Source organism: Urocitellus parryii, chromosome 4 (assembly GCF_045843805.1).
Source record: "Urocitellus parryii isolate mUroPar1 chromosome 4, mUroPar1.hap1, whole genome shotgun sequence".
NCBI classification, from domain to species: Eukaryota; Metazoa; Chordata; class Mammalia; order Rodentia; family Sciuridae; genus Urocitellus; species Urocitellus parryii.
Genome location: NC_135534.1, coordinates 17,803,744 through 17,817,563, shown reverse-complemented (window position 1 = coordinate 17,817,563; position 13,820 = coordinate 17,803,744). Strand labels below are relative to the sequence as shown.

At 34.8% G+C, this 13,820-nt stretch overlaps 1 protein-coding gene across 1 annotated transcript; it reads left to right on the top strand.

Moving 5' to 3' along the window:
- Nucleotides 1–5,507: 5,507 nt before the first annotated feature.
- Nucleotides 5,508–6,452, top strand: LOC113175302 (olfactory receptor 5D13-like). Its single transcript, XM_026379575.2, has one exon. It carries the CDS (start codon nucleotides 5,508–5,510, stop codon nucleotides 6,450–6,452), a length of 945 nt encoding a protein of 314 aa, XP_026235360.2.
- The last annotated feature ends 7,368 nt before the right edge of the window (nucleotides 6,453–13,820 follow it).

Below are 13,820 nucleotides of genomic sequence, written 5' to 3'. Positions count from 1 at the left end.
TATTATTATATTTGTTATTCTATGTCTAAAAAATAAATAATTTTTAAACTTCAGATTCTTCAGTTAGAAATGAATTAATAACTTAAAATGAGAACAACTGAAAAACCAACTCTTGGTGAGCATCAGGAATGCTCATACATTTCAGATGAGGGTAAAAGAAAAAAAAAAAAAACTCTAAGACAGCTTAAAAATGCCATATGAAGTCCTAAAAAAAATTCTCAAAGAACTTAGCAATTTCTTTTCATAGAATCTGTCCATGACAAGTGAAATCAAATATTGCAGGATAAATACTTCTCTATGACTAGTTCAGTAATATTAGGAAAAGAGAAGGGAGTGTAGTAGGAGGCACTGCTGAGATTTTCTCTGCCCAGTTATTTTGAAAGTGATTTTCTTGGAATATGCAACTTTTCTTTTTTTTCATGAAGAACTTTTGCTGTTGTCCTTTCAAGAATAAATGGGCAAAAGCAGAAAAAATATAGATGAATCTTCTCATTTTATCATAGAAATTGATGTAGATACTTAGAAATTACTTATTTACTTACATATACACTGCATGTAATTATATAATGTATGTATGTATATACATATTTAAGCATATAATCATAATTGTGCACATTTCATATATAGTACAATGTAAAAATATTCAGTAACATATGCAAACCTTTACCGTCACTGTGCTTTTTACAGTTTCTTCATAATAACTACATTCTTATCCTTTGAAGAATTTGACTGATGAGGCATAATTGTCCTCCCATGTAATTGTCCTAACAGATATTGAAGGTAATTTGTTCAAAAACAATAGTTTGTCCATTGCTGTTAATTCTGTTAAAGATAGACTGCGTATCAGCCAATGTTTTATCAGTATAAGAAAATGACCGCTATTCATTGTTAAGACAGGGTATTTAGAAGAGTGATTTATCCTTAAAGTGTTGAAAGGACTGCTGGAGAGAAAAAGGACTTCCATGGAGCACTAAAGACTCCGTTAAAAAGGAACAACAAAAATTTTTAATAACTCAAATCGTCTCATAATTTATTTCTGTGTCTTAGGGATGGCTCTCCTGGGGTTTTCACTGAGTCCTAATATGGATGTGCCTTCCTCAGATCTGAAAGGCTGATATTGATTGATACTGACTAGTCACAATAGCCAAGTTATATCATCAGCCCATATTCCCACTAATGAAAGAATGAGTAAAGAAAACTTGTTACATACACACAATGGAGTACTATTTGACCATAAAGAACAAGCCAAGTCATTTGAAGGAAAATGCATGGAACTGGAGATCATGTTAAGTGAAATAAGCCAGAATCAAAAAGACAAGCATTGCATTTTTTTCCTTTCAAATGTGAAATCTTTATTTATTTGTTTATTTATTTATTTATTTGATTTTTATTAGCTGCTCAAAACATTACAATGATCTTGACATATCATACATTTGATTCAAATGGGGTATGAATTCTTATTTTCCATGTGTACAGATTGCAGGATCACAGACACTAGTATGGCTGTATGTATAATCATGGCTGTATAACCAATGTGATCATATGTGGAATCTAAAATATAGCAACAACAACAAAAATATAACATTAAAGTAGAAGGGGAACTTTTACTAAAGAGGAGAGGGGCTTACAGGAGAGGTGGATACAATTAAAGCATGTTATATGCATGTATCATGCATATATTTTGTAGCAGCACAATTTACAGTAGGCAAACTGTGGAACCAGCCCAGGTGTCCATCAATGGATGAATGAATAAAGAAAGTATGGTATATAAATAAAATGGAATTTTGTTCAGCCACAAAGATAAATAAAGTTATATTGTTTGCAGGGAAATCAATGGAAAGAGGGATGATTATATTAAATGAAATAAGTCAAACTCAGAAGGTCAGGGCCACATGGTTTCTCTCATGTGTAGAATATAGGAAAAAGGAAAAGAAAGCTGGGGAAGAAGGGATCTCATGAAAAGCAAAGGGAGATAAGCAGAGGAAAGGGATCAGGATATGTGAGGTGGGGGTGGGCAGGAAATGCTGGGGAGTGATAGTGGCCAAATTATACTGTTATATTGTGTATTATGTGCATGTGTGAATATGTAATAACAAATCCCATCATTATGTATGACTATAATGCACCAATAAAAAAATGTGAAAAAAAAATAAGTATACATTGTGTAATGATTACCATGACTAAGTTAATTAACCTCACCTCATATCACTAACAATTTTTGGTTAATTATTAATCATTGCATTACCATTTATTTACCTTTTCTTTTATATTTTATGATAGTTATCATGTTTGACAAGTCAATGTGTAAATTTTCCATAGTTAAAAGATGTAAAATAAATTAATGAAGTGCGCCTGATAAGGCACTGTCTCAAGTGATTAAGAAGAAATTAAATTCTTGTGCAATGCCACCTAAGACTTTTAGTCTAATTTCTTTGTTCAAAGTAATTTAGTAAACTTTCTCTAGGGTCTAAATCCCTCAGGTCATAGAGGTATAAGTAAGATCTTCATTTTCTTTTCTACCTAGAAGTCAGAATAAGCTTCTAATTTTTTCTATTTCTCCCCCACCCCCTCCTTCCTCTCTGTCTCTCCTCTACCCCTTCTCCTGCTCCTGTCTGTGCCCATTATCCCTGTGATTTCTGAAACATATTCATAGAAAATTAATCAAAATTCATTGTGGGTGCCTGATGTATTTGCTAGTTCTTAATATTTAGATAATATTTGAAATCTGAGCAAGAATTCCCTGGAGTCTATTAAAAATAAGAACAAGGTTTTCAGGTGAGTACTTTCAACATTTCAAAATCTTGTAGAAATAAGAGGATGTTATATGTAAGACAATATGTCTTTTGCTATTTTATATAATTTACGAATCATTGAAATCCTGTACCTTTTAAAGCAGGGAACTCTCTTATACTGAAGGCCATACTACCTAGTTATCTTCTAAGGGAACTGATATTTAAGTTCTGATCTCTCCTTCTTTCCCTTGGGTATCAATTCTGGTTTTTCATTGTTGTTGTTTGTTTATTTGTTTTTGTTTCTGCTTTTTGCTTTTGGGATATCTACCATATGCCTAGTAAAGTCAAACTGCAAATTTTTGAAATGATGTTATAAAATATAGGAGTACTCTCAACATTTCAGAATCTTGTAGAAATAACAATATGTTATATGTAATAGGAAACAGACGTATCACAATGTTCTGATGTCCTGATAATAACACCTGTAGGTACACCAAGAAGCTATTACTGGAGTTAAAATGGAATATCTCTTGGTGATATTGATTTTCATCTAAGACCTTATGTATTGTAAATGTTGCATCAGTAATCCAAGGAAACAGTATATTTAAGTAAAAGTGAGAGATAATTAAATAAACAGAAGAATAAACTAAGAGTATTGCTATGATTGAAGAAGGCTGAACACTGGGGATTAGTGAGTTATGGACTTAGGTAAACCCAAAATGATAAATTTAAATTGAATAAATTAAGGGATAGAGTGGAATTGAAGTGTTTAAAGCCATAGCTTGTTAAGAACCACATAAATTGAGGGTGTAGAAACCATGTTCTCACAGGAAGGTGGAAGCACTACAGGGTTGAATCCAAGCCTCTGCTTCCAGTTTGATAAATCTTCCCTAGGCAAAAACCTGAGATAAGAAGTAGATAACCAGAAAGAGTGAGATTCTCATGAGAAAACAAAGGGAAAATCAGAAAATGTTTATTGCAGGATGACTGTGAATTAGAAGGTGAGGGAAACCCGGGAATGAGAGCTGAACTCAGCTTTGACATACTAAACTGCACCCACAGGTTTATTGCTGCCCTCGATGATGCTTGTTCTGTTTCTTCAGTGTTTTTTATAATAATATGAAGGTTTAAAAATAGCACCAGTTCATTATTGAGCTAAAAATTAAAATGGGTCAGGCCATGGAACCCTCCATTTCCTGGATTGCATAATTTTTAGACTTGATTAAACACGTGAACATTATTTCCTAATTTGAAACTTACACATGTTTGAAATAGGTATTATCTTTCCATTATTAGCCATGCTCTATTGATAAAGAAGCTGAGCTCAGAAAATCTAGTAATAAAAATAACATGGCAAATGCCAAAGTGTGGAAATGATAATAAATCTCTGTGGTGCAAGCCTGTGCTTCTCTCCTGATGCTGGTCTGTGATGAGCTGTTTGCACTCTCCTGATGACTTTCTTTTCTCTGTGAAGGAAGTACATTGTTGCGTGTAAGAAATAGTAGCTAGCTATAAAGGAGGTGCAAGGTTTTTTTTTTTTTTTTTAATTGAGCTCTTAGTACATAACTAAAACTAGAGTCTCCTGTTTATGGGATTTACAGTAATGATCTTGTGTAAACGTGAACATTTCAGAGATGCATTTATTATTGGATCAATTTGTTTTTTTAAATAACTATGAAACAAATAGAGACTTTTGTGATTTTGAACTGCTACAAACAGAAGACATTTTTGCTTTCTCAACATATACAAACAAAATGATGATTGCATAACACAAAACTCTTAAGATAATTACATATGTGTCTTTAATCAAACCTTTCTTCAATATCTGAGTAAAAATGTCCCTGTCGCCAGAGAGGGTGAGGGTAATTATCTAGCCATTGGTCATTATTACCGTATTTTCTAACTTGCTCTATAGACCACAGATGACTTGGGAAAAATGCATTTTACTTTTATTTAAATTATGAGATTTCTGCAAACTAATAACATAATATGACTAATAAAGGTGTGAGATTGAAATTTAATAGAAAGTTAAAAAAATAAAACTGGGTCTGGATGAGCACATTAAAAGCATCAGGGCTTATGAGAAAACCTGTAAGGAGAAAAAAAAATTAGTGAAAGAACAGGTTCAAAGTATGTTCTTCTCTTTGACAGGTTGCTACCTTATTCTAGCATACTGAGGCAAGTGTTTTGACATCAGGAGGAATCAACAGAAAGCTTGGAGGCATGCAAGTCTATGTTTTCTTTAATGTCCACATGTTTTATGTCTCATTGATTTCTGGGGCAACTCATAAATACTTATGAGCTCAGTCTAGGCATACCACCTGCAGCAGTACCCACTCCTCCCTGCTTTTTGTCTCCCAGGGTACTTCCTTTAAACATTTTAGTGCTAAATGTATTCTCATTGCTTCATTAGTGCTGCTTAGTTTAATGAGGAACTGCAAAACATGCTTTCTATAACACGGCAGAAGAGTGTTCTCTTTCTCCTAACATAAACAAATTCTCTTAACTGATGCCACTGAGGATCCACTCCACAACCCAGCTCATAGTTAACAAACTGTCTAAGTGTAAACAAGTGCCACATTTTGTATATGCCACATTTTCCTCATATATCTATGGAGCTACTTGTTTACAATTCATTGTTCCATTTAGAGATCTAAATGAATATTTTTAATGTTTTAGAACGTTGCCTGATATAGGGTAAATATTCTATGACTACTTGATCATTATCATTATTACTTTTATTATTATTTCAGATTTTTTCTTCCAACAACAATCATGTTGTTAACTGAAGCAAATAAGACTTCTGAAGTCACCTTCATCCTCCTGGGCTTCTCAGAATACCCAGACCTCCAGGTGCCCCTGTTCCTGGTGTTCCTGATCATCTACACAGTCACAGTGGTGGGGAATCTGGGCATGATCCTGACTATCAGGATCAGTCCCAAACTTCACACCCCTATGTACTTTTTTCTCAGTCACTTGTCCTTTATTGATTTCTGTTACTCCACAACGGTGACCCCCAAACTTCTGGAGAACCTGGTTGTGGAAGACAGAACCATCTCCTTTGCAGGGTGCATCACACAATTCTTCTGGGCTTGTATATTTGTAGTAGCTGAAACATTCATGTTGGCAGTGATGGCCTATGACCGATTCGTGGCGGTTTGTCACCCTCTCCTCTATACAGTCATCATGTCCCAGAAGCTGTGTGCATCATTAGTGGCTGGGACCTACACATGGGGTATAGTTTCTTCTGTGACACTCACCTATTTTGTCTTGGCATTATCCTTCTGTGGGTCTAACATCATGAACAATTTTGTCTGTGAGCACTCTGCAATTGTCTCTGTCTCCTGTTCAGACTCCTCTGTCAGCCAGATGCTTTGTTTTGTTATAGCCATATTTGATGAGGTGAGCAGCCTCTGTATCATCCTCAGTACTTATATTTTCATCTTTGTCACTGTCATGAAAATGCCCTCCACCGGTGGACGCCAAAAAGCCTTCTCAACCTGTGCCTCCCATCTGACTGCCATCACTATTTTTCACGGGACTGTCTTGTTCCTTTATTGTGTACCCAATTCCAAAAACTCATGGCTCATAGTCAAAGTAGGTTCTGTATTTTATACAGTGGTCATCCCCATGCTGAACCCCTTGATCTACAGCCTCAGGAACAAAGATGTGAAGGAGAGTTTTAGGAAGTTCATGAATCACCTCACACTATGTTGTTGAAGACTCAGATTTCCAAATTTATTTGAGTTACTGGCTGAAGTTTTAAGTGTTTCTCATGCTCCCTGATGCAAATTATTTAGTCAGTTCATTGGTCAGAGGTTGAAATCTGTTTTAAGACAATTATTTGGTAATTTTTCCCCTTTCGATATTTAGCAAAATAGCTCCATGAATTAATGTGTTACAAGTTGAATAGTGTCCCCTGAAATATCCACTCAGAACCTCTAAAGACCATATTTGGAAATAGCATTTTTGCAGTTACAATTCAGGTAAGGAGCAAAAATGAGATCCTACAGGATTAGGGGAACCTAAATTCAGTAAAAGTGTCCTTATAAGAGAGAGTAAAGAAAAAATGCAGAGACAAATGAGGAAGAGGGCCACATAAAGAAGGGAGCCAATTGGCATTTTAGTCAGCAACCAAGGAGTACGGAGGGATTATCGTCAGCACCATCAGAGGGATCATAGCCCTTCCACCTCCTTGATTTCAGACTCTTGTGATGAAGTCTGTGAGAAAATGAATCTCTGTCATTTAGAGTCACCAAATTTTGTGGTAGTTTATTCCAGCAGTCTTGTTAATGTAGAAAATAAGTAAATATCTAATCATAAAATCGAAGTCTCTTTTCTTATGCAGTGGCGTGGTAAATAATGTTTAAAATATTCTTTAAATTCATTTTAACAATGAAAATGTCCACCTTACAGTGTTAGTCTGCATGTACAGAGATCAATCAGGAATAGGAATGTGCGTATGGAAGAATTACTGAGGAGAAACTGGAACACATTATCTTAAAATTCTACCAAATTCTTTGTTCCTTTCCCTCCCACAGCCTGCCATACTTTTATTATGCTATAGAAAGTGATGTTAAACATAACATCTCACTCTCAATTAAAAATGTTTACTTCAGTTGAGGATGAAGTTTAGTAGTAGCTTGCACTGTTAAATAAATAAATAAATAAATAAACAAAACCAATATTGGATTTATGTGATGTTCCTCAGAAATTACCAAGAGAGGGGGGAAAAGCAGAAAATATTAGTCTCAAAACCTGAATTGTCACAGTTGATTCTGTAAATTCCAATTACTAATAGATTAGAAAGCACAATGAAATTAATAATCTGTATAAATATTGCAAAAATTTTAAGATTTAGTTGATTACACATTAAATATACATAGAATAACTTTGTTTGCTAGATAATTATGACATTTTTGAAACTCTTTTGATACAAATATCCTCTGAATTGATTATTCACATGTTTGGCTTAAACCAGAGATTGTCTGAGTCTGAAAAAAGATCAAACAAAATTTGATCTTTCTATTCCTTTACGAATTATACTTTGTGTTACCAAGTTTCAAGGCTACGTCCTGTGCATACATCTGATATGTTACTCTGCATCATTTCTTTTAATAGAAAATATTTTTACCTTTATTAGGGCATTACTCATACTAGTGAAATTAATTTTGGTAGATTTTTTACTAAAGGAACACAACTAAATTGGATCCAATCCAGACTTGTTTGATGTCAGAGTTTTGAAATTTAACCAGTGTTTTGAATATATTTTTAAAATTTATTTATTACTTCTATTCAGTTGTACATGACACTAGAAAGCTCATTGATTCATTGTACACAAATGGAGAAGAATTTTTCACTTCTCTGGTTATTCATAAAGTAGACTCACACCATTCGTCCCATAATACATGTACCTAGAGCAATGATGTCTGTCTCATTCCACTGTCTTTCCTACCCCTTTGCCCCACCCCTAGCCTTTGCCCCATTCAAAGTTTCTCCACTCATCCCATCCCCCGCCCATTATCTATTAGTATCCATTCATCAGAGAAAACATTCAGCCTCTGTATTTTTGAGATTGGTTTATTGTACTTAGCATGATATTTTCCAACTCCATCCATTTACTTGCAAATACCATAATTTTATTTTCTTTTAATGCTGAGTAGTATTCCATTGTGTATATGTACCACATTTTCTTTATCCATTCCTCCTATTGAAGGGCATCTAGGTTGCTTCCACAGTTTAGCAATTGTGAATTGTGCTGCTATAAACATTGAGATGGCTACGTCACTACAGCATGCTGTTTTTAAGTCTTTACAATACAGACTGAGGAGTGGAATAGCTGAGTCAAATGGTGCTTGCATTCTAAGTTTTCTAAGGAATCTCCATACTGCTCTCCAGATTGGTTGCACCAATTTACCTTGCATCATCCTAATCATTAAGTATTAATTATTTCCCTAGACTAACTGTGTTCATCTCAAACAAAGCCTTTAACTTCATTTTGTTATTAAAAAATATATCACCAAACCTTCCCTTTTATATGAGAGTAGATAATTATAAAGCATAAACTTAATAGGTACTTCACTTATATTTTAGTTGTAATGCAGGGATCACATACACATCACCATGATTCTGGACAATTAGTGCTATACTGGATTACACATTTTTCAATGAGGTATGGAAATGCAACTCAAGATTGGTTCACTCTAGGAACAAAATGGGAACTTCCAGTATTAATTACACTACGGAAGCCTGAACATATGTATGTGTGGTGGGGTTAGGGGTGTGGGTGTGATATTATAGTTATTGGGGAATGAGAAACATATTTTCCCTCTTCTGAAACATTTATATCAAATTGAGTATTTTTAATGAATATCCTTAGGAATAAATGACTTTTTTAAAGTTCTTTATGGTATATTGGCTTGTATATGGAGAAAGGATGAATTTCTTTTGATCTTTTTATTGTGAATACAATAAGATGATGATAAAGGACAATGCAGAAAAGAAGTCAGAAAAATCTGTGATTATTTAATTATTAGTAGCACAAATCAGCAGAAATTTCAGACCCAAGATAATCAACACCTTTAATTATTGATTAAATTATTAAATGTACTAAAATATTTCTCTACAGCTCTGAAAGTACATAAATTAGGTAAGATAATAAGAATGGTTTACCCTCTGATCATAATTTGTTAGATTTTCAGGGAAGCAGTCTGTGAGTTATAGATATTTACAAAGGAATACACAAAATTTCACAGAAATATATTTATTCAAATTGCATGTAGTGCTAAAATGTTTTGGAGTCTACTAACTTCTACGTAGACTCTCTCACATTTCCATACCTCATGTTAAATGTCTGTGAGTTCAACGTGGCTATGAGCACTCAGAGACTCAGCTACCCACTCACTGGTAGGAGGTATCTTAAGGACTGAGTTGAAAATAAAAGTAAAGAAGCAATGGATATAAGCTTTCTTAACTCATCAAAATTGGCTAAACTTAAAATTTTAAAGCTATTTGGATGAAGTGAACATTGTACACAAGGTCAAGAGAATATTTATATCAAATCTAATTATGTTGGACCCATAATAGGCAACAAAGAAGAGAATAAATATCAGGAAACAGACCAGAGTCCCAGGTGTGCTATTCAGTATAGTGTGGCACCTGTGTAAGCATTTTTTTTTAAATTAAATTTCTAAAAGGTAGGAGTTAGTAAATGTTAGTAAATAATAGCACGAGTCAAGACATTGATGAACCTACAAGCTGAAGACAATAAGGAAAGAACACAAGCAAATCAGGACATCTGAGTGACATGAAGAGTGTCTGCTGCTCCCATTCTATGACAAGATGTTAAAACCAGCTCTCCACTACTTTTCCTGACCTCCACTCAGGAAGAGCATGAAGAAAATGGAGAGTGTCCTCCTGAAGAGAGTATGGAGCAAGTACTTGCTCTTGTGAAGAGCACCAGGTGGTAGTGATGCCAGAGAAGGGTCACTATACCATTTCAGAAAACTGTCAGAGAAGTCTAAATCTCTCAATTAACATCATCAATCAAAAAAGGCTTAAAACTTTGACATGTAAAAGAAATACATTTAAATATTATTCAAAGCCTACAAGGAATTACAAAATAACTCACAGAAGCAACTAGAAAGTAAGATACGGTTTCATACAGTTGGCAAAAATGTTTTAAGCTATGTGTTAGTAAAATGTATTAGCACTTTGAATATATTATGCAAATTAGATGAAAAAATAGATAACAGTGAGTTCATTTATTAATCTAGAGATAACCAATATTGTATTATTTTCTGATTCCACAAGGATATTAATGACCTATAAACAGCTCCATTTGTAAGTCACTACTAACAGAATGGCTCTCTGTGATATTGTTTTACTTGTTTTAAGTCTCTCTCTCTCTCTTTCTCTCTCTCTCTCTCTCACACACACACACACACACACACACACACACACACACATATGCACATCTCTGGCCAAATGTTATTTATGAAAATACAACCACATCAGTATATACATTGGATATATTAAAGATATAAGGTATGCATGTATCTATTCATCTCCATTTTATACAATTCTATCTTAGTCTTCAATAATTTCTTAATAACAAGAAATGATTAGTATAGTCTTCTTACATTGTGATTTCTATTTCTCAGTTTGTATATTTCTATATAAATGTGCATGTTTAAGTGTATGTGTGGGGGGTGTGAGTGTGAGTGTGTGTGTGTGTGTGTGTGTGTGTGTGTGTGGTTGCCCTATAAACTTGTTGCTTTTTGAATCTAACACATGCACATTACAAATATTTTTTAAACCAATGAATTCATTGAAATGTACCCTACAATATATTTTAATTATTTAACTTTAATGATACATTTATTTAACCTAATATGTGTAAAATATTACAATGTCCACATAAAATCAGAAAATAAATTTGCAATATTTTTACGTTCTCTTTTCCTCACTAAGTTTTTGAAAGCAAGTGTGTAGTTCATACTTCCAGCACACCTCAATTAAGAGCTGACACATTACAAGGTCTCAAAAGCCACCTGGGGTGAGTGGCCACCATATTGGACAGAGTAAGCTTAGAATTTCCCCCTGTGGCTTCTCCTGCTTTCCTCTGTCTTGCCCCCCGGGCTCCCTGCTGCTTCTTTTTTCTATATCTGGGGCAGCTCATGCTTTTTGAAAGTCCTCTGCTAAATAAATTACTTTTGATGAGGGTGAAAAAAATTCTCAGAACTTAGTGACTAAAAGCTATTTCTTGCCATTCTGTAAGCTGACAGGGTGGATATTGTGCCATAATCACCAAGGCCCATGCGAACAGAGCTAGTACTAATACTTCCACTCCAAGATAGTATCTGCTTATATGTTAGGCAATCAGGTGCTGAGTATTGACCGGGGTGCCACTGTGCTTTTTCCAGCAGCAACTTAACCTGCTTTTAAGTTCCACTGGCTTCCTTATTTGATGCTCTCAGAGTTGGAAGAGAGTGAAAGTAGAAGCTATAAGACATCTTGCTGCTTCCCTCCAGAATCTGCAAGGCATTCATACCACTCTTTCTTGGTCAAGAAAGTCACAGTTATGACTTAATGTGTCCATCACTGTACTGTGTGCCCTAGCAGGAGCATACTCTTCGGAGAGAAAAGACCTCCTAACTACTGGAGTTCATGGTTTCACTCCCAGAAAGGAAGTTTTCAGTGGGTGGATCATCAATAGGTAGAAAAGCCATTCCCTTTACACTTTGGGCTCATTTATCCTGGTCTCAGAAATTATTCCAGAAATTGCAATGCATTTTGGTTGCAGAGTCTATATATTGAGCCTATGTATCACATCCAGCTGATAGTATTATAGAGGTAATCTTTCCATCCTTCTGAAATATTACCATACAACTTTTCTCAACCAAATTTGAAAAGACAACCCCCATTTTAAATTTGCAGTTCTTCCTGAAAGCCTTCTTTGTTCACTGCTGTCCTTCAGCGCTACCCCAGCGATGGACGATTGTGCTGCAGCTATCTACCATTGGGTTGTGCCAGCATATCAAGGGGGAATCTTAGGAAAAAAAAAAAGGTCTCAGTGCTGTCTGCATATTCAAGTTGTCAAGTGAATGAGTTTATAAACTCTTGAGTTTATGAATTCAGGCTGAACAGAAGGAAGCAATGAAGTAAGAGTATGTAACCTGAATATTGGTGACACATTCTCTTGTGATTTTAAAAAGAGGAGTGCAGCTGATTGCTGCCATGCCTAACATGATAGATGGGTAGGATCACCAACATCCTGCTCAAAATGGGACATTTGGGTTGCATGGTAGCTTGGGGATCTTTTACCAATCACTGTTGCTAGGAGGATGTGTTAAAATGACAGAGGCTGTTTCTCAAAAGGTGAATGTTACTGTTTCCCTTAACATTCTGATGTGTAATTTATTATGTGTCTTATGTAACATTCTGACAACCTCTATCTGCCAGGTATCCTCCAAGGACAATCATATACACTGGGTTATGTGGCCCAAGTAACTGAAAGCCTGTATGGAAGACTGCACTTGTTATAAAGTTTTCTTTTGTCATGGTACCCACTTAGTAGGAACCACATTTTGATGAGTTTTATAGACAGGCTAGAGTAACATACCTGAATCTCCTAAATGCTTTCTTCAAAATATAGAGAGATACCCTGATTTTCTGAAGTAGACGAGGCAGTATTTCATCTTCATTTATTTATTTTTAATCATAGAGGGCATTTTAATTATATGTAGACTAAGTACTTAACTTCATGTTGCCATTTTTCTGTGTAATTTCAAGAAAATACCACTTATTAATGATAGTATAAGAGACATGCCTTAATTGCCTGTGTAGGTGCTTGTGAGGAATAATTTGCTGTTGATTCTCTAGAGTTACTGTCCCTGGGGTTGTAAAGTTAGATATAAGATGTTTGGTGTCCCCATTATACTCAGCCTACAGAGAAACAGGAGGGGGTGACCCGTTTCTCTGTGGCAGGTAAGTTTATTTGGATTTCCTATGAAATTGTGAAAATATTTTTTCCTAATATTATGTAACTGGGATTCTCTTTGACTTTTCCCTTTATTCTAAGTTGCTGTAAATGCAATTGAATTCTGATCCATGGAATAATCATGTAAATATTACAAACTCATTTAAATATTTAGCCTCTAGGTACCTAGACATCCATTTCATGAAGAAAATAAACCCATAAGCCCTAATAAAGTCTGTGTTCACATTTTTCTCCTTGACCACTCAGCAGGTAATTTATTCTATTAAGGAAATAAGCTTATGAGAGAAAAAAGTGCTGAGATGGGATTGTTCCTCTCTTTATCTATAACCCCCTAATATTTTACTTATGTTTAATATAGAACATATTCTCTCACTCTCACTGACTTTAATTGATTTGTGCAAATAAAATACAGTTGCAATACATATTATTCTTTGAAGCAAATAATTCATTTTTTTCACAGACTCATCACTGGTTTGTGAATTTATATCCATTTCCTATCAGTTATGTGCCTTTCATGCTTATCAACAGTATTGCCACTCATCCCCATAAATCTTATGTTTGACAGGAGCATGGAAGGAAGTTATGTG